At 46.4% G+C, this 26868-nt stretch overlaps 1 protein-coding gene across 1 annotated transcript; it reads right to left on the minus strand.

Moving 5' to 3' along the window:
• Positions 1-16278: 16278 nt before the first annotated feature.
• Positions 16279-26254, minus strand: SOAT2 (sterol O-acyltransferase 2). Its single transcript, XM_073881942.1, has 15 exons — positions 25600-26254; positions 25139-25194; positions 24517-24653; positions 24099-24158; positions 23664-23771; positions 21924-22200; positions 21436-21505; positions 20750-20834; positions 20590-20635; positions 20250-20379; positions 18727-18824; positions 18201-18299; positions 17555-17690; positions 16925-17070; positions 16279-16726 (listed from the first exon to the last, which is right to left on the minus strand). Exons 1-15 carry the CDS (start codon positions 25721-25723, stop codon positions 16676-16678), a joined length of 1623 nt encoding a protein of 540 aa, XP_073738043.1. The 5' UTR covers positions 25724-26254; the 3' UTR covers positions 16279-16675.
• Positions 26255-26868: the final 614 nt, after the last annotated feature.

Here is a 26868-nt window from a genome sequence, read left to right on the forward strand (position 1 = left end):
ACAGAGACACAGTGAGAGAGGGAACACAAGCAGGAGTGGGAGAGGGAGAAGCAGGCTTCCCGCTGAGCAGGGAGCCTGATGCGGGGCTCGATCCCAGGACCCAGGGATCATGACCTGAGCTGAAAGCAGACGCTTAACCGACTGAGCCACCCAGGTGTCCCTAAAATTACATTTTCACCTTTGGTTCTTGCCCTTGCTATTCTATTGTCTGCCCTGTTTTTCTTCATGGCACGTGTAAGTATCTGGCATAGTCTATATTTCAGTCTCTATCATCTATCATCTATCAGTATATTTATTTATTTTTTTTTCTGTCTCACCCAACTAGAATGTAAGTTCTGGGAGTAGAGATTTTGTATCACTGCTTCCTAAAATGGAATCTGTTACTTACTGGATGGATAATGTTGAGTGAATGGTTAATGAGCTCCAGGTAGTAGTTGACTTGCTCTCAGTCACATAACTTGAGTGGTGGAGTCAAAGCCAAATTTCGGCCGTCTTCCTCGGGCTCTTAACCACAGACGTAGCCTGCTTCTGTTGTCACACTTACATAATTCTATAGGTGTGTGAGTGTTAGGGCCGTTTTATTATCTGTATGCTCTGAATCTATTGCTTGCAGGGAGGGTGAAGCCATGCGTAGGTTCGGATACCCATCTTGCCCTTGACCTGGGGAAATCGTGTTTTCATCAAACAGGAAATGAGGATATTGGGAATACCTACCTGGGTGGGTTGCAATGTTGGAATAGGTTTTGTTTTGGTTTGGTTTTGGTTTTGGTTTTTGGTTTAGAGCGGTCAGTGTATTCAAGTGGCCAGATTCCACAGGACTGGGGAAGGAAAATGGTACCGTCACAGGCAGGCCATTGGCTGAGGAGCTAAAAGCTGGGTGGGGCACCTATGATATGGCAGCTCTTGAGGTTGATGGTAAGAGCCTTTTTAGGAAAGTAAATGAAAGGGAGCAAGCTACAGGAAGGTCAAAATTTGACTAAACACTTGGAATTTTTCTTACGTACCTTAGGTCCTCATTTGGCTAGTTCTCTTCTGTTTATGTACCTTAAAAATACTTTCCTTATTTCAAAACAATAATAATATAATAGTTACAGAGAGCTTCCATATGCTCTTTACCTAAAATTTGTCGATTTTTCACCTTTTGACAAATTTTCTTAATCATTGTTTTGTATATGTACTATAACATGTTTTTTTCTGAACCATTTGAGAGTTGGTTTCATACAATATGCCCCTTTATCTCTCATACTCTGGTGCATATTTCCTAAGAAGAAGAATTTTTTTAAATTTAAATTCAATTAGCCAACATAAGAAGAATGTTATCTTAAATATAACCATGGCACAATTATCAAATTCAGGAAGTTTAACATTGACACTATCCTTTAAAGTCCGTTATTCCAAAATTGTCAGTTGTCCCAATAGTGCCCATTATGGCATTTTCCCTCTCATACGAGATCCCAGGCCAGGATCATGTATCACATTTTGTTGTCATACTTCTGTTTCCTTAAACTAAAGTAAACTAAACTTAACTGAAATAGTTCTTCAGTCTTCTTTGTCATTAGGACATTAACATTTTTAAAGAATACAGGCCAGTCATTCTATAGAATGTTCATCTGTTTGTTTTTCCTGATGTTTCCTCTTGACTGGATTCAGGTTCTGCATTCTGAGCTGGAATATGATGTAAATCATGTGTGTTCTTTTCAGGGAAGTCAACCCCAAGGCCCATCTTATTGGTGATGTAATTTGATCAAAGTCAAAATCGATCAAGAGGTTGTCTGGTTTCCCCACAGTATAGTTACTATTTTCCCCTTTGCAACTAATAAACAATCTATAAGGAGACATTCTGAGAATACGCAAATATCCTGCTCTGCTTTACTCCCCGCCTAGACTTAGTATCCCCTCGTGATCCTTGCCCAAACCAACTTTCATCATAAAGCTTGCAAAATCGTGATTTTCTAACTCTAGCAATCCCTCCACTTTTATCATTTGGCATTCAACTACAAAGAAGAACCCTCCTTTCTCCGCATTCATTCATTCATCTATTTACTATCAGTATGGGCCTTTATTTTATCCAGTAAGTTATAATCCATTTCTTCTTTTTTTTTTTTTTAGTTATAATCCACTTCTATCTTTACTTATTTTAGTACTCAAATTGTACCAATTTGACCATAAGAAGCCCCTTTAATCTGGCTCCCGGGTCCTTTCACCCTGACTTTTTTTCCTCTTAGCACTGCCTCTGTTCCTAGCACAACAAAAATGTTCCAGGCTTATCTTATGCTTCCTCTGCTCCACTTGGAATCAGCCATGTCTTCAAGGAACCCTGATTCCTTTTTGTGGAGAATGGCATTTAGAAACTGCCATCTTGGGGAGCCTGGGTGGTTCAGTCAGTTAAGCGTCCGACTCTTGATTTTGGCTCAGGTCATGATCTCAGGGTTGTGGGATCGAGTGCTATGTGCTCAGTACAGAGTCTGCTTATCTCTCTCCCTCTGCTCCTCCCCACCCCCACACGCACACTCATTCTCTCTCTCTCAAATAAATAAATACATAAAAATCTTAAAAAAAAAAAAGAAACAATGATCTAGGCACCAGGTATGTTCATAGCTACTGGATAGATTTATGGACTTTTGAATTTTAAACTAACATCCTTTGGATCCCCCAATCCATCTTAATTGTGCTAAGGGAAACAAAGGGCCACAGCTTTAAAGGGGGGAAGTGATGTTCCCCTGGGAGATATCACAGGGGCAGTAGAGAAAATGGATTGATAACCCAGGAGGTAGGTGGGGGGTGAGGTAGTCAGTTGGGGTGCTTGATTCTTCTCTTTTTTTAAGAGAGGTGTTTAAATGTTAAATGAGGTACCTTGAAGGTTGGGCTTTGTATAAAGAAGGCAACATTCTCTCAACCCCTGGTTTAGTGTTGGCATTGTAATTTCCTAGAATAATAGGTCATGGAGTCAAAAGGCCTGCCAAGTACTCACTTGATACAACCTTGGCCTTTAGGCAGATTTTTTTTAACCTGTATTTTACAAATAAAGCAGCTGAGGCTGGGCAAAGCTAAGGTTCTTACAAAGTCACAAAAGTGTTTCTTAAGCAGAAGATGTAGTTTATTCTAAAGAAGAATACCATTTGTTTGTACAAGCCACCATCTCTTCAACTTTATCCCCCCAAACGCAACAATTCTGTGCTTTCTTTTCTAGACTGTTTTGTCACTACTTGAGATCCAGTTTCCACATGTTAGAAGAATCCAGTAGTCTGATGACCTAGTTTTGAAAAATTCCTGAAGTTCATTTTTAGCAAATTCTCTGGTGCCAACATAATTAGCTTGCACACTTCCTTAGTTTGTAGCATGGTATTTTTAGTTTTTTTTTCTTATAACCACATACATTTTAAAGTTGGATGAGAGGTTTAAGTGTTTTTAATGTCAGCTGGAGGTGTTTTGCTACTGTTCCCTTCTGCCAAGGAAGATAGACTGGAGGGTTATATATACCAGGTATTGATACTGGGATTTCTTTGGGGGAAGAATTTAAACTACACATTCAATTTCTTTAACAGATGAGGACTGTTGAGGGCTGTTGAGGGCTGTTTCTTCTGGAGTAAGGTTTGGTAATTTTTGTCTTTCAAAAAAATGGTTTATTTTCATCTAAGTTTCAGGATTTATTGATATAAACTTGTTTCCTTATCCCTTTAATATCTGTAGAATCTGTAGTATTGTTATCTGTCTCTCATTCCTGATACTGATGACTTGTGTCTTCTCTCTTTTTTTTCTGTTCAGTTTAGTGAGAGGTTTCTTGTTTATTGATCTTCTCAAAGAACCAGCTTTGGTATTACTGAGTTTCTTAATTGTTTTTCTTGCTTGGTTTCTGCTCTAATCTTTATCCAAGTGAATTTTCCAGATTGGCAATATTCAGTGCATACTGTCACACACTGATGCTGAAAGAGTAACATGTCCTGAGGAAAATGGAAGCTTTGCTTACTACAAAACTGTAGTAATCAACATAATGTGGTCTACCATATGGACATGCAGACCAAAGAAATAGATTGAGAATCCAGAAATAAGCCCTCACATTTACAGTCAATTGATTTTTGGGGAAAGAATAGTCTTTTCAACAAATGGTGTTGGGACAACTGGATATCCATATGCAAAAGAATGAAGTTGAACCCCTTTATCACATCATACACAAAAATTAACTCTTATGAATTATAGAACTAAACCTAAGAGCTAAAAACTATAAAGCTCTTGGAAGAAAATAGAGGAATATATCTTAGTGAGCTTGGTTAGGCAAAGTCTTCTTACATATGACACCAAAAGCACAAGCAACCAAAGAAAACACAGATTAGGGGCGCCTGGGTGGCTCAGTTGGTTAAGCGACTGCCTTCGGCTCAGGTCATGATCCTGGAGTCCCGGGATCGAGTCCCACATCGGGCTCCCTGCTCAGCGGGGAGTCTGCTTCTCCCTCTGACCCTCTTCCCTCTAGTGCTCTCTGTCTCTCACTCTCTCTCTCTCAAATAAATAAATAAAATCTTAAAAAAAAAGATTAATTGGACCTCATCAAAATTTAAAACTTGTGGGATGCCTGGGTGGCTCAGTCATTAAGCGTCTGTCTTCGGCTCAGGTCATGATCCCAGGGTTCTGGGATCGAACCTTACATCGGGCTCCCTGCTCGGCAGGAAGCCTGCTTCTCCCTTTCCTACTCCCCCTGCTTGTGTTCTCTCTCTCTCTCTCCATCTCTCTCTGTCAAATAAATACATTAAAAAAAACTTAAAAAAAATTAAAACTTGTGCTTTAAAGGACACCATCAAGAATGTGAAAAGACAATGTGTAGAATGGAAGAAGATATTTGCAAATTATATATCTGATAAAGGACTTATATCTGGAATAGATGAAGCCCTCTTACAACTTAATAATAAAAGAAAATTATCCAAATCAAAAATGGACAAGGGATCTGAGTAGACATTTCCCCAGAGAAGATATACATATGGCCAAAAAGCACATGACAAGATGCCCAACATCATTAGTCATCAGGGAAATGCAAATCAAAACCACAATGAGATACCACTTCATACCCACTAAGATAGTTATAACAAAAAAAGAGAGAAATAGCACGTGTTGGTAAGGATGTAAAGAAATTGGAACCCTCATTCACTGCTGGTGGAATTGTAAACTTGTGCAGCCACTTTGGAAAACAGTCTGGCAGTTCCTCAAAGGTTAAATATAGAGTCATCCTATGACCCCGGAATTCCATTCCCAGGTATATTCTAAGAGAAATGAAAACGTACATCTGCACAAAAACATGTATGCAAATGTTCATGGCAGCGATATTCATAAGAGTGCCAAAGCAGAAACAATCTGAATGTTCATTGTATTGATCAGGGTTCTCCAGAGAAATAGAACCAAGAGATATATATAAGAGGAGCTTTATTATAGTAATTGGTTCACCTGGTTATGAAGGTTGCCATCTGCAAGCTGGAGGGCCAGCGAAGCCAGTGGTGTAACTCATTCTGAGTCCAAAGGCCTGAGAACCAGGGAACCACTGGTATAACTCCTAGCAAGAGGTCAAAGGCCCAAGAGCTCTGATGTCTGAGGACAGGAAAAGACAGATGTTCCAGCTCAAGAAGAAAATTTGCCCTTCCCTTGCCTTTCTGTTCCATTTGGGCCCTTAAAAGATTGGATGATGCCTGCCCACAGTGCTGAGAGAGGATCTCTCTACTCAGCCTACCAAATCAAATGCTAATCTCTTCTACAACACTCTCACAGACACACCCAGAAATAATGTTCTGCCCCCTATCTGGGCATCCCTTAGCCTAGTCAGATTGGAACATAAAATTAACCATCATATTCATCAACTGATGAATGAGTAAATAAAATCTGGGCTATCCATACAATGGAATGTTCTTTGACCACGCAAACGGATGATGTACTGGTATACGCTACAAAATGGTTTAACTTTGAAAACTGTATGCTAAAAAAAAGAAGCCAATCTCAGAAGACCATATATGGTATGTTTCCATTTATTTGAAATATCCAGATTAGAAAGTAGATCTGTGGCTGCCCAAAGCTGCAGGTTTAGAGGGGAATGGAAAGGAAAGTGATTTCTAATGGGTACAAGGTTTTGGGGGGCAGTGATGAAAATGCACTAAAATGAATTGTGGTAATGGTTACACAAATCTGTGAACATATTAAGACCATTGACTTGTGAATGGAACAGTATATGAATTATATTTGAATAATCCTGAGGTATATATCTTTGAATAAAGCTGATAAACTATGTATGTATACATCTGTCTTTCTAAGATCAGGAACAAGACGGAGAGGTCCATACTCACTCCTTCTGTTTAACACTGTACTTGAAGTTCTAGCTAGGTAATAAGGCAAGGGGAAAAAAGACATAAAAATTAGAAAGGAAAAAGTAAAATTGTTTTTATTTGCAGGTGAAATGATCATCTATGTAGCAAATTCTTTTTTTTTTTTTTTAAAGATTTTTTTTTTTTAAAGATTTATTTATTATTTATTTTGAGAGAGTGAGAATGAGAGAGAGTACATGAGAGTGGGGAGGGTCAGAGGGAGAAGCAGACTCCCTGCTGAGCAGGGAGCCCGATGCGGGACTCGATCCCGGGACTCCAGGATCCTGACCTGAGCTGAAGGCAGTCGCTTAACCAACTGAGCCACCCAGGCGCCCCTATGTAGCAAATTCTAATGAGCCTACGAAAATGCTACTAGAACTAGTTTAACAAGGTTGCAAGATACAAGATCAATATACAAAAATTAATTTTATTTCTGTACACCAGCAACAAACTATTGGAAGTGGAAATTAAAAGACAATATCATTTACAGTATCATCAAAAAAGAAGAGAGAATTATGTAAGGACAACTCTGATGAAAGATATGCAAATCCCATACACTGAAAACTAAAAAACATTGGTAAGAGAAATTAAATAAGACTTAAATGGAGAGATATACAATGTTTATTGCTGAAAGGCCTAGTATTGCTGAGACGTTAATTCTTTCCAAACTTATTTATAGATTCAGTGTAATCTCAATAGAAATCCCAGCATGGTTTTTGTAGAAATTACAGTTGATTCTAAAAGGCATATGGAAATGCAAGTGATCTGGGATAGCCAAAACCAACCTTATTTTTTTAAAAAGATTTTATTAATCCACTTGAGAGAGAGCGCGCGCTCGAGAGAGAGCAAGCACAAATAGGGGACAGGTAGAAGGAGAGGGAGGAGGCTCCATGCTGAGCAGGGAGCCTGACGCAGGGCTCAATCCCAGGACCCTGGGATCACAACCTGAGCCGAAGGCAGACGCTTAACTGACTGAGCCACCCAGGCCCCCCCAAAAACAACTTTAAAAAAGAAAAAATTGGGGGGCACCTGGGTGGCTCAGTCAGTTAAGCATCCGACTCTTGATTTCAGCTCAGGTCATGATCTCAGAGTTGTGGGATCAACTCCCAGGTCTAGCCCTATGAGGGGCTCCACACTCAGTGGGGAGTCTGCTTGAAGATTCTCTCCCTCTGCTCCTCCCCCCACTCACACATGGGTGTGTGCTCTATCTCTCTAAAATAAATATTTTTTAAAAAAGATTTTATTTATTCATTTATTTGAGAGAGAGAGAGAGCATGAGTGGGCGGGAGGGGTGGAGGAAGAGGGAGAAGCAGGCTTCCCGCTGAGCAGGGAGCCCGATGCAGGACTTGATCCCAGGACCCTGGGATCGTGACCCTAGCCAAAGGCAAACATCTAACCAACTGAGCCACCCAGGTGCCCCTAAAATAAATAAATCTTAAAAAAAAAAATAGTGTGTGCTACCCGGGTATCAGCATAAATTTACATATTCAAATGTCACATCATTTACATATCTTAAAACAGTGATGAATAAAATGGAATGAGAATTATAGCATAAATTACTTGATATAAATTAAAAAGGTAAAGTCCAACACTATATTTTTCAAGAATACATATAGATTTGTCATGTACTAGAGTGGATCCCTAGGTGAAAAAGGAGATGACAGGAAGGCATGAGCACTGGTAACCCATACTAAACCATGAAGAGACACCTTTGTAGACACATGATTAACACAAAAGTGAAAGGAGGTGACAGAACAGCCACAGTGAGTAGACAACTTTTTCCAGAAGTTTGGCTATGACAGAAAGCTGAGTAGTGGGACAGCTTGATGGGGATGTGGGGTGGAAAGGGAAAAGTTAGAGCTGGGACGTAGTAGAGGGAGCATATCTGTGTGCTAATGGGAATGACTGGTAGAGAGAAGAAAGGAGGGGGCGGTGCCTGGAACTCATAAAAGGTTTGTTTGTATTTGGTAGTGTTTGAGGTGGTGAGAGAGAGGAGAATTGCCCGTGACATGAGGAGGGCCAATACCTGCAGCTCATAGAAGGGACTCGGAGTGGGGGAAATCTAGAGTGTGTGTTTTGGGTGGAGCTATAGAGTTGGAGATGGATGGTGGGAAAAGAGAGAAGAAATGAAGTTTTTCGGGACATGTACGTGGCTCCGTTGGTTAAGTGCCTCCCTTCAGCTCAGATCATGATCCCAGGGTCCTGGGATTGAGTCCCTCATTGGGGGAGCAAGGAGCCTGCTTCTCCCTCTGCTTGTGCCTCCCCCTGCTTGTGTGTGCGTGCACTCTCTCTCTCTCTTTCTGACAAATAAATAAATAAAATATTAAAAAAAGAAATGAAGTTGTTCTTTTGGAGAGTGGGAAGGGAGTACTCCAGATTAATAGGATCACTGGACGTTGCTGAAATGCCCATTTGAGTTCAGTGTTTCAGAATTGTGGAGTGTGTGTTATAGGAGGGGTGCTCCAAACAGCAGAGCGAGGGGCGACCAATATGGGAGGGAGAAACTCCAACTAGTGGAGTATGAGATGTTAGGAAGGTAGCAGACCACTGGGCCAGCACAGATTAGGAAGGGGGCCACAGAAGAGGGGAGTGGGTGTTATATGGGGATTCCAGGATGAGCAAGAAGATCTAGAGAAAAGACCAGACAAATCAAAGGGGTGAAGGGAAGGTGTTTGAGGCAGAGGATGGGCACAGAGTTTGAGGGGCACAGGTAGGGCAAGCAGCAAAGAGACCCCAGACAGGAAGCCAAGGTGGTTCCTAGCCCAGGAGGAGAGCCGTGCTGGGTGGGAAGATGGCCCAGAGTCCTCCCTGCCTCACCTGCAGACCCCCACTCTGGGTGCTATGTCCCCACTGACATCCTGGAGGGAGAGCTGGTGGGGCCACACTGCCACCCGTCTGGGTACCAGGGGAAAACAAGGTACTATGAAGGGTCCTGAGCCTGTGCAAAGGAGAGGCTTTCTGGTCTGACCCACCTCTACTCCACTTCGGTTCAGCCCAAAGATGTTCTGCTCTGGGCACGTTTAGCCTTTGGCTGCTGCCCACTTCTCAGACAGGAGTCAGGGCGGTGAAGACCCGAGAGGGCTTTGGTGGACGAGGGGGCCTGGATGGAACCTCAAGACTATGAATAAGTTGAAGAACCCAAGGTAAAATGAGGAGACAATACCTCCCTGACATTGGATTAATTTCCTTACCGTAAAAAAAGCTATAATTTTGAGGAAGAAGAAGGACAGCTCGGTTTCATGTATTCTAATGCTGTGGTTGTCAACGTGAGGTTGCCAGACCAGCAGCATCAGTGTTTCTTGGGAATTCTCAGGCCACGCCCTAGAGGTAATGAATCAGAAACTCTCGGGGTGGGGCTCAACCGCTCCTAGCAAGCCCTGGAGGTGATTCTAGTGCGTGCTCAAGTTTGACAGTCACTGTTCTAAGGGAATTTCCACTCCCAACACCTGCCTCTCCTTCACCATAGTGCTGCTGGGGCCAGGGGCTGGGTGTGCAAGTGAGGGCTTGAACTTGGAGTTATTAAGGAAAGGCCTAATGAGGAGACCTGGTGAGGAGCTTCCTCATTCTCACCATGTAGGAGTTTGGAGACCAGCTTTGGATAGCCCTGAGCAGAGGTCAGGACCATGGGGGATCCTGAAAGAACATGACTCAGATGACCCTGGCTTTATAGGGATGAGGTCATCATAGCAGTTTTTCCTGCACACCAGACAGCAACAGCAACTCCACTGAAGAGTTATAAGACAACTTAAGAAAATATTAGGAGCACTTAAAGAGACTCAAGTGGTGTACCAAAAAATACTTTCTGGAACTAAAGAAACGTTATTTCAACAACAACAAAAAAATTAGTATATGCATCGAAAGAGAAAATCTGGTCGCTGCTGAGACTGAAATTAGTGGCTTGGAAGAACAAGTGGAAAAAATATTTCAAAGCATGGAGCAAAGAATACAAAGAGATGGAAACAACGAGGCAAATATGAGACTTGGAGAATAGATCCAGTAGTCCTAACATTCAAATGTATTAGCTCCAAAAGAACGAAAAGGCATAGATGGAAGAGAGGTAATAATTTAAAAATAGAAGAATACTTCAGTGACTTGAAAGAAAGATCTCAGCTTGCAGACCGAAAGGGCACAGGAAGACACAAAAAAGAAAAGAAAAGAAAAGGCAGACATCTAAGCATGAAACTCTGAATTTCAAGATTAAAGAAAAACATTTTCAAGTTTCTAGACAGAAAGAGCAAGTTCTGTACAAAGGGAAAAGCAGCAAACTGACCCGGGACTCTTCATCTGCAGCACTGGCAGCTAAACGTGGGGACAGTGAGAGAAAAGGACCGGCTGCCCAGGGACCTCATCCCCCGCTGGGAGAGCTTTCACCTGTCAGAGCAAAAGAAAGGTATTTAGAGCTATAAAGAGTATCTCAGTCTCCTATCTCACCTGAGGAAAATACTCAAGAAAAAACTCGGCTAGGGAATAGAGAAGTCAAGGTAGAGGAAGACAAGGGGGAGGAAAAACCTGCAGTGAGCAGGACACTTGGCCAAATATCAAGCTGTTAAATGCTCATGGAGCTGGACAGACACTTAATTATATCTAGGACCCTAAGTACTGTGCTCTCTCAGCCACACCTAGGGATGGGAAGCAGAGTAAGAGAGATCAGTCAAAGTATTCTGAAGGTTTCTCTTATTGGGGTAGAAGTGGCAGTAAAATAAAACATCTTAATGGAAGAAATAATTGGTATCTTTTTTTTAAAGTTTTTATTTATTTGAGAGAGAGAGGGAGAGCAGGAGCAGGAGGAGCAGCAGAGGGAGAAGCAGACTCCCCACCGAGCAGGGAGCCCGATGCAGGGCTCGATGCAGGGCTGGATACAGGGCTCGATCCCAGCACCCCAAGATCAAGACCTGAGCTGAAGGCAGATGCTTAACCAATTGAGCCACCCAGGCGCCCCATAATTGGTTTTTAAAAAAATGATGGTAAAGAAGTAGGTACTGGATTATCAATAATCCAATAGGAAGGAAGGTAGGTAACTATCAAGGGATTGGAAGAGTATATTGAACTTCCAAAACAACAAGGGAGCAGGGGAAATGGAGCATAGCAGCAACTTGCTCTGGAATGATGAAAGCACATACGATACAATATAAGATACAATACATAACACATTGAAACCAAATGTGCCATTCATTTCATTTTGAGAATCATAAGTAGTCCAAAAGAAGACAGAAAATCAGTTGGTTTGCATATATAAAAAATCAGTTGATTTCAAAGTGCTAGCAATGAACAATCAGAATTGAGATTAAGAAAACAATAGCATTAAAACATGAAATACTGAGAGACAAATCTGACAAAAGATGTGCAAATTCTGTGTGCTTAAAACTATGAAATGTTGCTGTGATAAACTAGAGAAGACCTAAATAAGAGGAGAGATTTACAGTGCTAACGGGTGCAAAGACTCCATTTTAAGATGTCAGTTCCATACAAATCGATGTACAGATTCAAGGTGCAATCCCCAATCAAAATCCCAGCAGACTTTTCTCTCTCTCTTTTTGAAATTCACAAGCTGGTTCTGAAATGTATATGACAGTTCAAAAGAACTCAAATAGCAAAAATAACTTTGAAAAAGAATAAGGTTGGAAGACTGAAACTACATGTTTTCAAGACTTATTATAAAGCTGCTGTAATCCAGACAGTCTGGTGTTGGTATAAAGAAAGACCGAAACAAAAAATCAGTGGAACAGAAAGAAAGTTCAGAAATAGATCTACAGTTGCAAAGACAATTCAGTGGAGAAAAGGTAGCCTTTTCAACAAATGGTACAAGAATAATTGGATACACACACACAAATGAAACTTAACATATACTTCACATTATCTACAAAACTTAGCTCAAAATAAATCACATAGCTGAATATAAAACCAAAATCCATAAAACTTCTAGAATAAAACATAGAAGAACATCTTTGTGACCTCAAGTTAGGCAAAGATTTTTTAGATATCTCACCAAAACTATGAAAAGGAAAAAAAAAAAACCCTGATCAATTGGATTTAATTAAAATTAAAATCTTCTGCTCTGTGAAAGAAACTGTTAAGGATACAAAAAGGACAAGCCACAGACTGGGAGAAATTGATTGTAGATCAATCACCTATCTGTTAAAGGACTTGTATCCAGAATATATAAAGAACTCTCAAAATGCAATAAGAAAAACCCAACAACCCAATTTAAAAAGGAGCAAAAGGTTTGAACAGACACTTTGCCAAAGAATATATACTGGTGATAAATAAGCGCATGAAAAGACACTTAGCCTCATTAGTCATTATAGAAGCAGATAGGAAAACCAAAGTAAGATACTACTATGGCTAAAATGAAAAAGACTGACCATACCAAGTGTTGACAAGGATGAGGAACAACTGGAACTTTCATAAACCGCTGGTAGGAATGTGTAATGTTGCAACCACCTTGAAAAGTTAAAGATACACCTACCATGTGATTCAGACATTCTACTCCTAGGTATTTACCCCCCCCAAATGAAAGCCCATATTCACACAGACTTTTACCTAAGTGTTCCAGCAGCTTCATTTGTAATGGCTTCATCTGAAAACAACACAAATGTTCCTGGACAGGTAAATAGGTAAACTAATTGTGTTACAACAGACTACTCCTCAGTAATAAAAAGCAATGAATGTAATAACATGAACGAATCTAAAAGTAACTATGCTGAATGAAAGAAGCTGGAGAGAAAAGAATACATACCATATATTCCGCTTATGTAAAATTCTAGAAAATGCAAACTAATCTAACACGACAGGAAGTAGATCAGTGATGGCCTGGGGATGGCTGGATGGGGGTGGGGATGGACACGGGAGAGATTATGAATGGACATGAGGAAACTTTTAGAGATGATTGATATATTCATTATACTGATTGTGGTGATGGTTTCACACGTGTATAGCTATTCAAATCTTATCAAAATATACACTTTAAATATGTGCAGTTTATATATTTCAATTATATATCAATAAAACTATGAAATTTATTATTCAATAACTAGGTTATATATAAACTTATATTGTCAAGCCCATTTTCTTGTTTTTTGAGATTTATTTATTTATTTTAGGGAGGGAGAGAGAGAGCAAGCGTGGGAGGGGTAAAAGGAAAGGGAGAGAGAGAATCCAAAGCAGACCCCTGGCTGAGCACAGAGCCCAGCTCGGGGCTGGATCCCACAACCCTTAGATCATGACCTGAGCTGAAACCAAGAGTCAGATGCTTAACTGACTGCACCATTCAGGCACCCCTGTCAAGTCCATTTTCTAAAGGAATGATCACAGTTATTTCTGTGATCTTGCAAATAATCAATATGCACACTTGTTACATGACAAGCATCAATCCTGAGGTCTAAGTTATCCAAACTCTTTAAGCTTGTTGACATAAACATCAGGGATCACCTGCTCTTTCAAGGCCACAAGGAAGAGGCCAACAGCTATTAAAAAATAAAAAAGGGGGCGCCTGGGTGGCTCAGTTGGTTGGGCGACTGCCTTCGGCTCAGGTCATGATCCTGGAGTCCCGGGATCGCGTCCCACATCGGGCTCCCTGCTCAGCGGGGAGTCTGCTTCTCCCTCTGACCCTCTTCCCTCTCGTGCTCTCTATCTTTCATTCTCTTTCTCTCAAATAAATAAATAAAATCTTTTAAAAAATAAATAAATAAAAATAAAAAAGGACCAAGGCTCTTAAACTTCATATGAAGAACATATGCCCAAGAATAGCAAAGAAAAAATATGAAAAAGAAAATTAGCAAAGGGGGATTCACCATAACCAGTTATCTAACATCCTCTAAAGCAACTGTAACTAAACATTATGGTACTGATCAGTGGATCTAATATAGAATCCTTTAATAGATGTCAATATATTTGAGAATATTTTTAGGTAAAGAACTTCTATAATGGTGGATACATGTCATTACAAATTTGTCCAAATCCATTGAAGGCTTTATGATAAATGAAATAAATCAGATAGAGAAAGATACTGAATGTTTTCACTTATATATGGAATCTAAAAAAGCCAAATCATAGAAGTAGAGAGTGGATTGGTGATTGCCAGGGGCTGAGGGGGAGGGAAATGGGAAGATGTTGGTCGAGGGGTATAAACTCCCAGCTATAAGAGGAATGCGTTCTCGGGGTCTAATGTACAGCCTGGTGACTGTACTTAATACTGTGTTATATATTTGAAAGTTAAGAGAGAAGATCTTAAATGTTATCAATACACACACATAAATCTGTTAGAGGATGGAGGTATTCACTAACCATTTTGTGGTAATTATTTTGCAACATATACATATATCAACTCATCATATGGTATGCCTTAAACTACATATTTTAATAATATCTTGATAAAGCTAGAAAAAACTAGAAAAACAAAAATAATACGTTTGTCCAAATCCGTAGAATGTATAACACCAAGAGGGAACACTAAACTACCGACTGTGGGTGATAACAATGTGTTAGCGTCAGTTCATCAGTTGTAACAATTATACCACTCTGGCGGGGCTGCTGCGAATGGGAGAGGCTATGCATGTGTGGGGGCAGGGGGCATATGGAGAATCTCTGTATCTTTGATCATTTTTGCTATGAACCTAAAACTGGTCTTAAAAATAAACAAAAATTGTTGGTACATATGGGAAAATATATTCAAGGTTTAAAGCAGTGATCATAATGCAAAATGAAGACAACAGACATAATTTTCTGCTTATCAGATTGGCAAAAATAAATAAGTTGACAAAACCCCGTATGGGCAAAGGGGTTGGGAAATGGGTGATATCATACAACTTAAATTCACTTAAACCTTCCAGAGGGAAGTTTGGCAATGTATACAAAATTTAGAGTAACACCTCCCGATGTTCCAGTAATGCTGCCTCTAGAAAATTCCTACAGGAAAATGCACAAAGATGTGTATATATACATGAGGAAGTTCATCATAGAATTGTTTATAAGAGCAAAATACTGGAAATAATTCAAATGTATGTAATTAGTTAAATAAAATCTAGTATATACATGCAATGTAATACCATGCAGTAATTAAAAGTGATGAAATAGATCTATATTATTGACATGAAAAGATATCCATACATACTGTTAACATGTAAAAAAAAAAAAAAGAAGTACTGAGTGCTTGGATTGTTCAGTCAGTTGAGCGTCTGCCTTTGGCTCAGGTCGTGATCCCAGGGTCCTGGGATCAAGTCCTGCATCGTCCCAGCTCAGCGCGGAGCTTGCTTCTCCCTCTGCCCCTCCCCCTGTTGTGCACGCGCTCTCTCTCTCAAAAATAAATAAACAAAATAGTTTTTTAAAAGATTCTTATAAAAAAAAGAAGTACCTATCCCTTTCTTAGGGACGCTGGTTTGTTTGTCCCCAGGGGCTAAGTTCCCTAAAAGTTTACTGATCTAGATGTCTTCCCAGCACCAGGTGAGGTGGCGACCTGGGTAAGGAGGACAGAAACGATCCTCTCCTTACAGTGACACACAGTCTGGTTTCTGGAACGGGGCTGAACACGAATATTTTGACCTTCTGAACCCGTATAATCAGGACACTCTTCATTTTAAGGTCCACTTTATAGCAGTGGAAACTGAGGCTCAGGAAGTGAAGATAATTGCTTCAGGTCTGTACAAGCATTTCCTCTCCTGGGTCTGTGGAGGGAGAGGAGGCCTGCTGTGGGCCCTCCCCAAATGTGCCAGGGGCTGCTGGGAGCAGAAGGGTTAAGGGGTGTGGAAATGTGAGCTGAAGAAGGAATAGAGGTGGAAGGGAAGGTGAGGTTGGGTTTTGGGGAGGGGATGGCATCAAAAAGGCAATGGATGTCATCCAAGACCCTCAGCCCCTGCCACCACACAGTCTCGCCTCTGCGGACACAGCTCTTCAGGCCTGCCTGTCAAAAGTGGGCCTTCAACACATAATGAATGAAGGAATAAACAAATGAATGAATAAAAAGAGACACAGTTTATTATTATATTGGAAGCAGTACAAAGAGCAAGCCAAACCTTTCTCAGACCTTGGCAGCCCCAGCTTCTCTAGGTCACCCTGCATTACCAGATCTGTGAGATCCTTCAAGTCTTCCCAAGTCTGGATAGTCATGAGGTAGGAGGGGGCTCTGAGCTGGCGGCTCAAGAGCCACCACCATTCTGAGTCTGTGCTCAGCTGCCCTCCAGGTCCATAGATTGCAGTCCCTGGAGTTCCCTGGTGGGGTCATGCCTGCCAGGCCCCCTTGACTTGGAGCTAGATCTGGGAGTGCAGGGAGAGGCACCCTGGTCCCGGGCTTTGCAGGCAGAGCAGAACTTGGTGGTATCATCTGGGCAGTGAGGGTGCTCTGATCTCTAGGTATGGCAGGACCAAGATCGAGGTGTCACCAGCCCCCAGAAGGTTGTCTGTGCCAGAGAGAGGTGACTTGTGCATGAGTTCCCCCCTGTGCCCACGCTACACATCCAAGACATAGAAGCCCCCAAAACAGGCCCTGGCCCCTGACCAAACGGCTGTTGAATTGGGCAACAAAAGAGGACTGGCTGTTGGGGAGGCGAGGTGTGTCCTTCTGGACGGGGAGCTGAGCACGGGTCATGGTTCCTTACCTGGGGTAGGGGGCAGTGTCGCCGAGCATACCATTCCTGGCAGTACAGGCTGACCTGGATGCCTTGGCCCAGAAAGAGCATGGTCCACATTAGCACATTCCACGCTGGGCCTGTGTGCCGGTCATGCATCATGAAGTTCATCAGCCCTGATGCAGGAGGAAAGGTTGTTATTCCAATTCCAGATACCTCGTCTCCCTGGCTGCCCTCCCATCCCAGGGCACTGGGGAGAGATGGAACAGGAAGGCATCGTTGGGCGAGATCTTGAACCCAGCTCCAGCAACCATAGAGGTCTCACGTGGCTCATGTGAAAGCAGGATTCCTCAGTTTATACATCAATATCCTGGATCTTATACTAAACCTTCCAGCCTCATGCCACTTCTCCCCCTTTGTCTCCTTCTATGTGTGCCCTGCTCAGATGCTCCTCTCCAGCCAGAAATCTTCTAGATTCCCCCAAGAAACACCCTACTTCCTCCCTCCCTGTTCCCAAGTTCCTTCCCACCCCAACTTTCATGCCTCCCCCCAGAAGGGTGTGTGGCCTCCCCTGTAGGCCTAGAGTCTCCAGAAGCAGGACTCCAGGCCTCCTCCCTCTGGATGGCTCCCCCTCCTGTGGCACACGGAGGCCCAGCTCACCTCCAATGACAAAGAAGAGTATCAGCATGACAGGGTAGAAGAATCCCAAGACAAAGCAGAAGATGTACTCATGGACCACCGCAGAAACCAGGAACACACCCAGCATGGCAGCCCCTCGGGCCCGGCCACCAAGGAGCTGGCAAGGGTCAGGGGAGGAGGGTGGAATGAGTCTCCCCAAGACTCCTCCACAAAGACCCCCTCCGTAAGGAAGCCAGGAGAGTGTATGGTACAATGGAAAGAATATGGGATTTGGGGTCTGAAGGGCTGATACGTCTTATTTAAGAGCATTTTATTAGCTCTTACATGCAATCTTTAAAAGGGGATATAATAATACTTACTTCTCAGGGTTACTGTGCAGGTTATGTATGTGAAAAGTCTTGGTAACTGAGAGTTGCTATATGCATGCTCCTTAGAAGGCTAAGGAGGGGAGAAATGCTCTGTGGTGGGGTGGAGTTAAGGATAAGGAAGGAAGGAACTTAGATCCTAAGGAGGATTTTCTGCCCAGTGGGTTGGGTAGAAGGGGGTAAATGGAAGCCAAGGGGGCCCCTAGGTCTGGAAAAGGTGGATGGTGCAGATGGAGGGAAGGAGAATGTCCTGGAGAGGCTCCATTAACTGTGGGAGCTGAGGGGGTCTGCCGAGCCCATACCCACAGCCCATCTTGATAGACATAACTGTACAGCCAGTCATGGACCACCACGTTCCAAGTGCGGTAGTAGTTGGAGAAGGACGTCGAGTTCCACCAGTCCTGGGGAAGAGTGGGGTCAGGGTTAGGGGAAGGAGGTGAACATCTGGGTCCTGAGTCTTCCCAAGCCCGAGCTGCTCCTCCCTGCTTCTTGCACCAGGCCCAGTGGTCCACGGGGGGCTGGCCCCTGGCCGAAGAGAGACAGCAGGCGCTCTCCCAGCTGCCTCTTCAGGACCTGGGGCCCTGCCCTCCCTCCTTCGCCCCCTCTCAGGAGAAGATGATTCCAAAGTACCATGCCCATGAAAGCAGGTAGCCCTGGCCAGTCAGGAGGTGGAGGGGTGGCATTAGAACGGCATCCAGTGGAGCACGTTTCTCATGTGGGAGACTGACAGCACAGCGGAGGTGACACCCCATGGAGCCATCATCCTCCCCAGATCACTCCCCAGCCCTCCCTGCATCCAGCTCCCAAGTGACCAGGTCCAGGCCTTACCCGGTAGAACATTCTGTCTCCAAATCGGAGCATCTCTGCGAAGGCGTTGAGCCAGCAGTGGAGGAAGGCAAAGAAGATGAGCAGCAGCATGAAGATGCCTGGTGAGTGGGGACAAGGGTTGCAGGTCAGACTGGCCCACCTGTATCCCCTGGGAAGCTCTGAGGGGCCCTCATCAGCAACCAGGGCCCCAACTCCTACCAACCATTTACTAGTCACTCACTAACTCATGCATTCATTAACCCATCCATCTGCTCATGAACCCCATGCCAGATTTTGGGGATGCACAGATGAATCTCAAAACACCTGACCGTCAGGAGTTCACAGAGTGGTTGGAGAGAGAGAGAGAGCAGAGAGAGACAGACAGAGGTAGAGATAGGGACAGAGACATGTCCAACCACGTATCAAGGTCAAATGTGCTGGGAGCTAAGCTCGATGACCATTGATATGCTTGGGAGTGCAGAGCAAGGGGTGAGTCATGGTGATTGATGGCTAAAACTGAAAGGCTTCCTAGAGGAGGAGGCATCTCAGTCATAGGCCTCCAAAAAGGGACAGGGTTTCACGGCTGGAAAATGGGGAAAGGGCAGTCCAAGCTGAGGGACCAGTAGGAGCAAAGGCCCGGAGGCATGAAAGTGCCATGTCTTTCAATGAACAGGCCGAGCTTGTGGTGGGATGAGATGGGAGGGGCTGCCTGGGAAGGGACCTTGAATGCCAGGCCAAGGGGTCAAATCTTATCTGGAGAGGCCAGCAATGCGGAGTCACTGGAGTTTTTTTGTTTTTTGTTTTTTGTTTTAAAGATTTTATTTATTTATTTGACACAGAGAGAGACACAGCGAGAGCAGGAACACAAGCAGGGGGCGTGGGAGAGGGAGAAGGAGGCCTCCCGCTGAGCAGGGAGCCCGATGCGGGGCTCGATCCCAGGACCCTGGGACCAGGGCCTGAGCTGAAGGCAGACGCTTAACGACTGAGCCACCCAGGTGGCCCGTCACTGGAGTTTTTGAAGCAGGGTGGGGAATGGTTAACCTGGAGGAGGGACGTTCATCTGGGCAGCAGTGTCTGGGGCAGGCAGGAGTGGAAAGACTGAAGGGGTAAGGAGACAGGTGGGAGGCCAATGCAGAAAGAGAGCGTGGAGTGAGGGCGCCTGGGTGGCTCAGTTGGTTAAGCCACTGCCTTCGGCTCAGGTCATGATCCTGGAGTCCCGGGATCGAGTCCCGCATCGGGCTCCCTGCTCGGCAGGGAGTCTGCTTCTCCCTCTGACCCTCTCCCCTCTCATGTGCTTTCTCTCTCTCTCTCATTCTTTCTCTCAAATAAATAAATAAATGAAATCTTTAAAAAAAAAAAAAAAAGAGAGCGTGGAGTGGTCATCTGAAGTGAGCAGTGATGGGAGGGGCCACATGTGGGAGAGGTTCCGGAGCAGGAGGTGTTGAACCTGACTGAAGGGAAAGAGTGAGGGGAGGCAGGAATCTCCTACTAGGAAACCTTCCCCCGGGCGCAGCCCCCTCCCGCCCTGCCTTCAGTGGGCATACCTGGCAACGTGGCGTGCATGATGGAGAGCACCAGAGCCCGGGTACTGAAGGGCTCCCGGCTCATGTTGGCGAAGACAGGGACGCAGAGGCGGCTCAGGATGAAACAGGCATACAGCACGCAGCCCAGGGCCTGGGGGGGTGCGGGAGGGGTGGGGGACATGTCACTTTGAGAGGGGTCACGAGCAGCTGCCCCCTGCCTCTGGGATTGGATGGTGGCCCAGCCCCTGCCTCCTCTTACCTCAGCACCGCCCTCTGACCTCCTCCCCAGGCCTCCCCCACCTCACTCCCAGAAATGCCCCCTTGGCCACCACGAGTCCGCCCTTCTACCCCATCTTCTGACCTGGGCAAAGTTCTTGGCCACATAATTCCACCTGACATTGGGTGTCCTGCAGCAGCAATAGGGATAATAGAAAGGAAATAATGGGAATAGTAGAAAGGAAAATAAAACGGCAAGGTCCCTGATGGGCCTGGGCATTCGGGAAAGAGGTGCAGGGTCTTACCTGGGATAAGTCTTCCTGTAGATTAGCGTGGGGCAGAAGAGGAAGTAGAGGTAGCTGGAGAAACTGGGGGCCTGCGTGCCCTCACCTGGGGAGGAGTGAGAGGGCTCCATCAGTGAAGGGGGAAGGGAGAGAGGGCGGGGGAGGGGTGGAGGCTGGGGAAGGGCTGGGACTGGTGGGTGGAGGGTTGGATAGGACCGGGGTTCGGGGGATGGGTGAGGGGCTGGATATTGGGTCTGGAGGTGTGGGGGGGAAGTGAGACTACTCAGGAGCTGAAGCTGCTCTTTGACACCCTTCTTTTGCTTCCATTCCAGGCACCCTACTTTCTGGGACAGGACCTGCTTGGTCAGCGTTTCATTTGGCACTCACAAGTTCCACCACACATTCTCTCTCTCCTTCTGTTCTGACTTCCCAATATAAGGCTCTCATACCCTGGGTCTTTCCAGGCTAGGCCTGGAAATTGGAAAGTACCAGAAATCCTGGGTAACAGAGGTGCCATATCTCAGAGGTGGGACCTGAGAATGCCTAATGACTAAGGCCCACAGAGTCCAGCTGGAGGCCAGAGTTCTGCCCTGGGGGGCAACACAGGCTCAGGAAGCCACAGATTTTATGAGCATCCTGCAATGGCTGACTTCATTCAAAACAGCCAAAAGGCTCGAGTTCACAGCAGGGCCAACCCAAGGCCTCACCTACTCTGGCACAAAGGGTTCCAGGCATAGCCTCTCTCAAGAAGGAGTAGCTCTTCATCAGGAGCCTGACCTGAGATGGAATGGAAAGGAGGTTAAGTTGCTGTGTGGCTTTGAGCAAATCACTTAACATCTCTGTGAGCTCTTTTACAGAAGAGAGGCAGGCGGATTGCAAAATCTGTAAGGTCAAAGCCCATACTTTATCTTTTTGTCGGGTAGTCTTATAGCCTAACAAGCAGCTGCCAGGATGAGTCAAGGGTAAAGGGGTACAGGAAAGGCCAGGGCGGAGCCTCCAGCCAGCCAACCCCGGTGACTCCTTGCAAAGTCCGATTGTATTTGCACAGCAGCAAATTTCCTTGGAGCCGGCTTGGTGCGCTCAAATCCTTGGCGCCGGACTCCGCCTCTAGGAACTAGCTCCGCCCCTACCAATACTGCAAGTACAAGTGCCCTCCCCCAGAGGAGCCCCGCCCCAGCCTCGTCTCGCCCATCACCTGCTCGAAGACTAGGACACTGCGCGACGCGGGCGGGAGCTGATACTCCAGGGCCACGTGGACCGGGAGGACGCAGACGACAGCGGTGTGGGCGACCAGCAGCACGCAGCCTAGGGCCACCCCCAGCATCCAGGCCCCTCCAGCCCGGGGCCACGCCCACAGCCGCAGGGCCTGGTAGGGCACCAGCAGAGTGGACAGGAACATGGGGACCCATGTCATCAGCGCCAAGGGCAGCTGTCCAAAGCTGAAGATCAGTAGGTCAAACTCCAGCATCAGCCTTGGAGTGGAGAGGGAGAAACAAAGGAGACAAATGTGTGGCCCATCCTTGTCCCCTCCCTCTGCAGTCAGAGCTGTTGGAGGATAAACTGAGGTATTTTGTGAAGGTTACTAGGGCCCCGTATCTGAAGGTTTTCAAGATGGCACCTCTGTTGTCCCGAACTTCTAGCACAGGGTGTTGCCTGAAAAGACTCAATCATGGGGTGGGTTTGCCTACAAATGACCTTTAGGGCCCTTTGAATCTTATGATATTGCAGGAGGGCTCAGAACTTTGTATGCCGTGGGTATTACAATATGAGGTATTCAGAGTTTATCCTTGATTTCCGTTAGTTGTGTTCTTTTGGAGTATCTGTAGCTGTAGACAGACTTAGTGGAAAGCAGGTCACTGGGTGTTTTATTTGCTTATGTTTAGAGTGTATGGTTTGGAACGGGGAAAAATGGGAAACCACCTAAATGTCCACGAGGAAAGGACCAAAAGCTGGCACGTCCCGACTGCAGTCGTTAAGAACAGTGGGCTGACATGGAAAAATCTCTTAGATAGGAAGAGAAGTTGAGGAGTAGAACCAGAACAATAAGTACAGTAAGTATCTTATTTATGTAAAGCCTCACAACAGATACTTTCTTTGTTCTTATATACATGTGGATGCGAACGCATGGAAAATGCTCTGGAGGGAAACTCTCAAAACTGTTAAAAATGTTACCTCTGATAGAGGTCTGGGGTTGGCGGAGTGGTCAGGAGGAACTGTCATTTTTACGTGTATTTGAACTTTTTACTGACATTTGATCCTTCTACTACTCATATAATTAACAACAATTTTACCAGAAGGAAATACTGTTGCTGAACCCACAGATCCTTGGTCCTCTTCTTGTTACTGCTTCCTAAGCCGTACTTAGGGTGAGGTAGGGGCAGTGCAAATACAGACCCGCCCCCCCAAGATCTATAGCCCTCTGAGACTCATCCCCAGATTTGGGGGTGCTCTGGGGCGGATGTCTGTGGGCATGTCTGGGTTCCCCACAAGACTGGGAGTGCCTCACAGACAGGGATGGGGTCTGGCCCTCATCTCTGGCCCCCAGGGTGGGTACTTGGGAGGTGCTCACTGGAGGTTGCTTGGATTGAACGGTGCTGACTTGGGAGGGAGTGTGAGCGAGTGGTGCGGTGTGAAGTGTGCCAGTGTGCTCACGTGTATCTGCCTCAGGGCAAGGTTCCTACTGAGAAGTATTTGAGCAGAGGAGAGAGTGTCCCCTGAGTGGCTGACCCGGGAGGTCAGACCAAGGGCCATCCAAGGCTGTGGAAGGAAGAAGTCTAAGAGTGTGTTTTAGGTGGGAAGGTTGTTGGAAGCAATGGTGATGTGTGTCCAATAATCAAAGGATCAAAGTTGGGGGGGGCTGTGCAATGGCAAGTGGAACACTGGGGACCTAGGGGGTCTGATCTGTGTGCCTATCCCAGGCCGGAGGGGGGCCTACCTGCCCTCGTCAATGAAGTCGATGGCCAGGGTGCTGATGATGAAGACACAGAGGCCGGCGATGAACATGTGGTAGATGGTGCGGAAATGTTGCACCTCCATCAACTCGCTGCAGGGACAGGGGCCCGAAGGTCGGTGTGGGAGGGTCCTCAAGGTCGTGGGGACCAGCTCAGGCATGATACACATGTGGGGTGAAGACTAGCGATTGGGAACTTGCAGCTAAGGGCTGGGACATGGCTGGGACTTCTCATCGTGGTGGCCTTTCTTCCACAATCATGCCCAGGGCAAATGGGGAAGATGAACTTTAGAAACCCTCTCCAAGTCTTCCCTCCAAACACCTAGAACCCGAGGATTAGAAATGAGGGGTCCTGGACCCCCTCCCGCCAGCCAAAGCTCTTTCTTTTCCTCCCATCCCCTGTCCTTGATGTGGACTCACTCAAGCAGGGACTTTCGGATGATGAAAATTTTCCGTTTCCCCAGGGCTGGCTCCCTGGCCCTGAATGAAGACAGTTGTTCCGGGTCAGGACCCAAAGGAAGAAGGCACTGGGTAGAGAGCAGAGCCTTGCAGAAGGTGAAGACTTGGGAGCCAAGGGCAGTAGTAGAGTAAGGTCAGGGTGAGGGTCAGAGGGCAGGACCAGGTGGAAGGTCAGGACCAGAGCAGAACAAGGCCCGGAGGTGGAGGTCAGAGTCAGGCAGGCGAAGGCGATAAGGGGAAAAGAGAGAAGGTTGAAGTCGGGGTCATGCCCACACTGGCAAAGGATGCGTGAGATGATATTTAGGGCTCATAACCCTCACGGTAGAGGAGCCTGCGACAGGAACCCAGCCCCCCCCCCCCCCCCCCCTCAGACGCTCACTTGCTTGAGGAATCTGGAGGAACGGAGGGCACAGGTCCACCTTGTGGTGGGTAGGATTGTACGGCCTCCCACAGGACCCGATCCAGCAGCTCCATCAGCGGTCCCTGAGCTTGCTCCAGCAGCTGCGTCTTCACAGCCTACAGGACAAAGCAGGGCAGGCCCGCTGTCTCCGTCTAGACCGCCATCCTCTCATTCACCATGTATTTGCTGAGCTGCTTTCTCTGTGTGTCGGGCCCATCACTAGGTGCGAGGAACAGGCACGGCTCTGGCCCAGGCGTTCCTCCCAGATTTATTTCTCTCTGGCTTCCCAGGGCAGCAGTGAGGACCAAGGAAAGCCACTTTCAGGGCCAGGGTCTGGATGTCGACCACCTTGTCATGTCTGACCCTACTCTCTTCTTCTTCTCCCCAGCCTTCCCTCTCTCTTTAGTCCCACCAACGGAAGACTGTTCACTGGCTGACTTTTGGCCCCTGCCCTGCTGACCTGTATTTCAAACCCCTCCATCTTCACCCTTAGCTCTCACCTGATCTGTTTGAGCCCAAGAACAAATTGTCTTTACAACGTCCCCGTCCCTACAGCCCTCCACTCCAAGACCTGTCCATCTTGACCTCTGACCTCCCTCACCTCCATATGTCGGGTCCATTGCACCAAGTCCATGCCTCCGTCCTTCTTGGTGTTTCCTAGGAGGCGGGGTCAAAGGGCACACCCAAGGGGGAGGAGTTAAGGTGCTGCCACCTGGGACAGACCCAGAAACATCTTCGGTCCAGGAAGTGCTTTCTGTCCGCTCAGCAGCCTCCCCGCCCCCAACCAGTGGAGTATCTAGTATCACGGTGGGGCGATCAGAAGGGGAAGTTACTTTTGCAGGGGGTGAGGCGGCCACTGGGAGCCTGATGACATTACCTGGGAAACGGGAAGCTACTCCGTTCACCCTGGGGGGTGAAAGAGTCCACAAGATAGGGCAAGGCCCTAGCTCTGAATATCTTTTCACTTCCCTCTGCTGGCTGGGCAGTGAGGGGCAGAGGCGGCGGCCAGCTTCCCTCACCTCCCAAGACAGCAGGAGCCCCCTCTCAACAACGCGTCCCAACCTCCAGCCCACGCTGAGCTCTCTGCGCCCCCAGAGGGTGGTTCACCTTCTCCCGACGACGGTCGCTCTTGTTGCTCTCCTCTGGGCCCTTCTCCCCGCCGCAGTCGGGCCGCCTTTGGCTCCATGGTGTGAGTCCTAACTGGGCAGCAGGCGGCTGTGCGGTGCTCCCTCCCTCCCCTCCTTGCTGCCTGCCCGGCTCTTATCTCACTCAGCTCATTAGACAGCTCCAAAGACTAAAGTCCTCTCGGGAGGAGGGAAACTCCAGGAGCACAATCGCTTATCTGGCGCAGAGGGTAACACTTCTCAGCTACAGGCCGGGCTCTGCCGGCTGTCCTAGGGATGGTTGCCACCCCCCGCAACGGCCCAATCCGCCACCCAGATGTCCAGCTGAGTGAGCCACCCCTCCCGCAGGAACAGTGGCTCTGCATGCCTGTGTGCCGTGGGGAGGAGGACTTTGCTTCTCTGAGGCTTATCGCCTAGCACGACTCCCCTGGCCATCTCCTTCCCAGCAGCCTGAAGGATCTTCGGGTACCAGCGCACTCAGCTCCCTTAGACCATGTGATGAGGTGTGTGGTGTGCATGTGAATCATGTTCTGATGGGGCTGGCGCCTGTGACAAAGGCGGTGCTGTGGCTCCTCCAGGAAGTGCTGGGTGCCAGGGCCCCTGGGCCGCAGCTCTGCCCGACACCTGCTGGGGTTAGCGTGTGGGCAGGAAGGAGGCAAAACAAACCCTTATTCCGGGCCCAGGGGACGCCAGGCGTTGTCACGGATGGAAGAACAAGATTTAAATCCTCATTCGCCAGCTGTGTAACTTCAGGCAAGTGACCCAAATGTTTTAAGCCACAGTTTCCTCCTCTGGAAAACAGGGGCAAAAGTCCCTACCTCACAAGGTTATCGTAAGCACAAAATGAGGTAGGCCACGGAGAAGCACACACTCCAGGGTCTGGCCCGTGGGAGGGGCTCAATAAGTAAGACTTTCCTTCCCTTTTCAGTAGGATGTAACAGAAAGGTAAGTACTTTGAGAGTTCTTCTTTATCGGTTCCTCCTGGGGATTAACTATTAATCCTTCCTCTCCCCTGTCCCGTTGTGTTCAAATATTTGTGTTAGAAACAAGGTCACAAACTGAGACAAAGGCCTTGACCCCCACGTCTCCCCTGCTCCCACTCCCTGGTGGGTAGTGGGGCGAGGCTCGAGGGCTGGAAACCTCTACCAGTGGCTGTCTCCTGCATTCCCACCGCAGGAGAGGAGAGCTATAGGGGGGGCGGGGGGCA

The sequence above is a fragment of the Callorhinus ursinus genome, unplaced genomic scaffold (assembly GCF_003265705.2).
Source record: "Callorhinus ursinus isolate GAN/ISIS: 27379988/994484 unplaced genomic scaffold, GSC_fseal_2.0 scaffold44, whole genome shotgun sequence".
Lineage (NCBI taxonomy): Eukaryota > Metazoa > Chordata > Mammalia > Carnivora > Otariidae > Callorhinus > Callorhinus ursinus.